At 56.1% G+C, this 3,608-nt stretch overlaps 1 protein-coding gene across 1 annotated transcript; it reads left to right on the forward strand.

Moving 5' to 3' along the window:
* Positions 1 to 447: 447 nt before the first annotated feature.
* On the forward strand, positions 448 to 2,874 carry Myod1 (myogenic differentiation 1). The gene is made up of 3 exons (XM_034516836.2): positions 448 to 1,766; positions 2,226 to 2,304; positions 2,624 to 2,874. The coding sequence occupies exons 1-3, from the start codon at positions 1,143 to 1,145 to the stop codon at positions 2,872 to 2,874; spliced, it is 954 nt and encodes a 317-aa protein (XP_034372727.1). The 5' UTR covers positions 448 to 1,142.
* The last annotated feature ends 734 nt before the right edge of the window (positions 2,875 to 3,608 follow it).

Below are 3,608 nucleotides of genomic sequence, written 5' to 3' on the forward strand. Positions count from 1 at the left end.
AACAAAGTTATGCTGACTCTACTGAAGGTGAGGTCCTCAGACCAGGTCCTGGCCATCATGACCCTTAAGGAAGGGACTTCCTGGGGCTCCCCTCAGAGCAAGATGGCACAAACCTGTAGCAAACAGGTTTTCTTCTTATCTGTAGAAACAGATCAACCTAGTCCTCCGTCACAGAAGGAATCCTGCTCACAGTAAGTTGGGTGGGGCCTCCCTCTCTCTCCCTCCCTCCCTCTTTTCCTCAGGCTGTCCACCTGAGTTTGAGTAAAATGGTTTGAAGTTTTGTTTTTTTTAATTGGTTCCCACTACCCAATGACAGCGCCGAGGTTCTAAGCTTCCTGCAGAGGACCAGATGGTCTCTGAGCCATTCTCAGGTGGAGAATGACCAAATAGCACTGCCGCCGAGTCATTTGTCCCAGGCTTGCCCACCTAGACCTTTTGAGTCTCACTATCTCTTGCACACTTGGTCCTTGGCTCCACTTCTCTGGGTGTGTCACCATTTCTCCGCTCTTCTCTAGAGCTTTCTTTGCCCTGTGGCCTTGAGTCTCTCTCCAAACCCCCTGCAATCTGATTTCTAACTCCTATGCTGTGCCTGGTATCCCCACAAGTCAAGAGACAGAGTGGAGTCGGAGATCAGCTCCGAAGTGAGTACTGAGGTCAGCACACAGAGGCTGGAGGAGTAGGCACTGGAGAGGCTTGGGCAAGCTGCACCGGAGAGCCAAGTGCTACCAGTCTCTGCCCTCCTCCCTAGCTAGGCAGCTGCCCCAGCACAGAGTCGCGGGAGGGGGCACTCCCTGGCCCCAGTGGCTACCCTAGGGACCCCAAGCTCCGCCCTACTACACTCCTATTGGCTTGAGGCGCCCCCGCCCCCAGCCTCCCTTTCCAGCTCCCGGGCTTTTAGGCTACCCTGGATAAATAGCCCAGGGCGCCTCACGCGAAGCAAGGGGCCAGGACCCCCAGGACGCGACTGCTTTCTTCACCACACCTCCGTCGGGACAGGACAGAGAGGGGAGGTAGAGGACAGCCGGTGTGCATTCCAACCCTCAGAGCCTTTGCCACTGTGCTGTTGGGGTTCCGAGTGACAGAAAGTTAAGACGACTCTTACTCTTACGGCTTGGATTGAGGCAGAACTCAGGAGCTGGGATATGGAGCTATTATCACCGCCACTCCGGGACGTAGACTTGACAGGCCCCGACTCTCTCTGCTCCTTTGCGACAGCTGACGACTTCTATGATGATCCGTGTTTCGACTCACCAGACCTGCGCTTTTTTGAGGACCTGGACCCTCGCCTGGTGCACGTGGGGGCCCTCCTGAAACCAGAGGAGCACGCACACTTCCCCACTGCAGTGCACCCAGGGCCAGGCGCTCGCGAAGATGAGCATGTGCGCGCGCCCAGCGGGCACCACCAAGCGGGTCGCTGCTTGCTATGGGCCTGCAAGGCGTGCAAGCGCAAGACCACCAACGCTGATCGCCGCAAGGCCGCCACCATGCGCGAGCGGCGCCGCCTGAGCAAAGTGAACGAGGCCTTCGAGACGCTCAAGCGCTGCACGTCCAGCAACCCGAACCAGCGGCTACCCAAGGTGGAGATCCTACGCAATGCCATCCGCTACATCGAAGGTCTGCAGGCTCTGCTGCGCGACCAGGACGCCGCGCCCCCTGGCGCCGCTGCCTTCTATGCGCCCGGCCCGCTGCCCCCAGGCCGCATCAGCGAGCACTACAGCGGCGACTCAGACGCATCCAGCCCGCGCTCCAACTGCTCTGATGGCATGGTAAGGCCGGGACCCAGGAGGATGACAAGTGGAGGCGGCGCCTGGGTTATCTACAACAGGTTTCCGAGGCCCTAAGGGGTGGGGGTGTCCTTTATACCCAGATGCTCCTGGCATCTGTCACTGGAGTCGCTTTGGAGACCCTGGGGCATCTATGATTCTGCCAATTGAGTGTGCTATTAGAACACTGCTGCGCAGACCCCAGGATATGCTTTTCCTCCCTCAAATCCTTATTACCCTACTGCACATTATTGTTTCTGAGTGACTGTCCACTCTCAGTTTGGCCCTGCATGCGACAGCTTCTAATGTGTGCTGGCTCCTACCTTCTAACTGGGGCTGACCCAGTCCTGGAACCAGCAGCTGACTAAGACTAAGGGAGTGAGGGAGGGGTGATGACAAAGAGTGCTGCTTGAGACCCACCGGGCCCTGTAGGCCTGACTCTGTCATCCTTGCTATTTGCAGATGGATTACAGCGGGCCCTCAAGCGGCCCCCGGCGGCAGAATGGCTACGAAGCCGCCTACTACAGTGAGGCATCCAGTGGTGGGTATTCTCAGCTGTTCCCAGCTAACAGGCCTTTATCTGCCTTCCTTGTCCCCCTTAAAACTTTCCTCGCTCCCTAGGCTTAATACCTTCTTCTTGCCCCCACCATACATACACACCGGTTACTTGGGATAGCGTTGGGGGGACGGGGGAGGGAGGCGTTGGGTTGGGGGATACTATGATATGTACCTTCCTCTCCTTTCTCCTTGCAGTCTAGCAAGTCCCCAGTTTCCCTTTTGCCACAAAGCTCCATGCATAGGGGCAGGAGACTTGAGAAGGGACTCAAGTTTAGATTACTAACCTTCCCCTCCCCTCACAGAGCCCAGACCAGGAAAGAGTGCGGCTGTGTCGAGCCTCGACTGCCTGTCCAGCATAGTGGAGCGCATCTCCACAGACAGCCCCGCTGCGCCTGCGCTGCTTTTGGCAGATGCACCACCAGAGTCGCCTCCGTGTCCGCTAGAGGTGGCATCCCCAAGCGACACAGAACAGGGGGCCCAGACCCCGTCTCCCGACGCCACCCCTCAGTGTCCTGCAGGCTCAAACCCCAATGCGATTTACCAGGTGCTTTGAGAGGTCCGCTGCAGCAGCAGAGGACGCGGTCTGCACTCCTGGGGATGGTGCTCCTGGGTTCTTCACACCCAAAAGATGAAGCTGAAATGACACTCCTCCCAAGTGTCCTTTCAAAGCCATTCTTTCAGAGGGAAGGGAAGAGCAGAAGTCTGTCCCACATCTGGCCCCAAGGAAAGGACGCAGTCCATTTTTGTTGTTGTTGTTGTAGTCATTGGGTTTTTTGTTTGTTTTGTTTTTTATGCGACCCACAGTGAAGGCCACTTGCTGTCCCTCATTGGGACAAAGCTGATCCTTGAGTGGCCAGGCCCTCTTTCTTTCTTTATAGTCCCTAGCACAGGGGTGAGCCTCGCACACCTAAGCCCTGCCTCCACACCCCTGTTGTTGGTAGACAGTCTTCACTTTCTGGAGCCTTCCCGACACCCACTTTTCCCCACAGTTTGCAGAGGTCACTCGGGTCTCGACTGTAACAGGTGTAACCATACCCCACTCTCCCCCTTCCCGCGGTTCAGGACCACTTATTTTTTTATATAAGACTTTTGTAATCTATTCGTGTAAATAAGAGTTGCTTGGCCAGAGCGGGAGCCTCTTGGGCTATATTTATCTCCAAGGCATGCTGTGTAGTGCAACAAAAACTTTGTATGTTTAGTCCTCAAGCGGGTGAGCCGCGAGGCTCACTTGCTCAGGTGTTGGAAATAAAGACACTAATTTATACAGCATTGGCTCTGGCTTTTCCT

The sequence above is a fragment of the Arvicanthis niloticus genome, chromosome 1 (genome assembly GCF_011762505.2).
Source record: "Arvicanthis niloticus isolate mArvNil1 chromosome 1, mArvNil1.pat.X, whole genome shotgun sequence".
NCBI classification, from domain to species: Eukaryota; Metazoa; Chordata; class Mammalia; order Rodentia; family Muridae; genus Arvicanthis; species Arvicanthis niloticus.

What these genes read in the sequence shown, in the direction of transcription:
- Myod1 (XM_034516836.2), top strand. Translation starts at nt 1,143, where the DNA reads ATGGAGCTATTATCACCGCCACTCCGGGACGTAGACTTGACAGGCCCC. An exon ending in CCAACTGCTCTGATGGCATG is followed by an intron (nt 1,767 to 2,225) that starts GTAAGGCCGGGA and finishes TGCTATTTGCAG; the next exon opens with ATGGATTACAGCGGGCCCTC. An exon ending in CTACAGTGAGGCATCCAGTG is followed by an intron (nt 2,305 to 2,623) that starts GTGGGTATTCTC and finishes CTCCCCTCACAG; the next exon opens with AGCCCAGACCAGGAAAGAGT.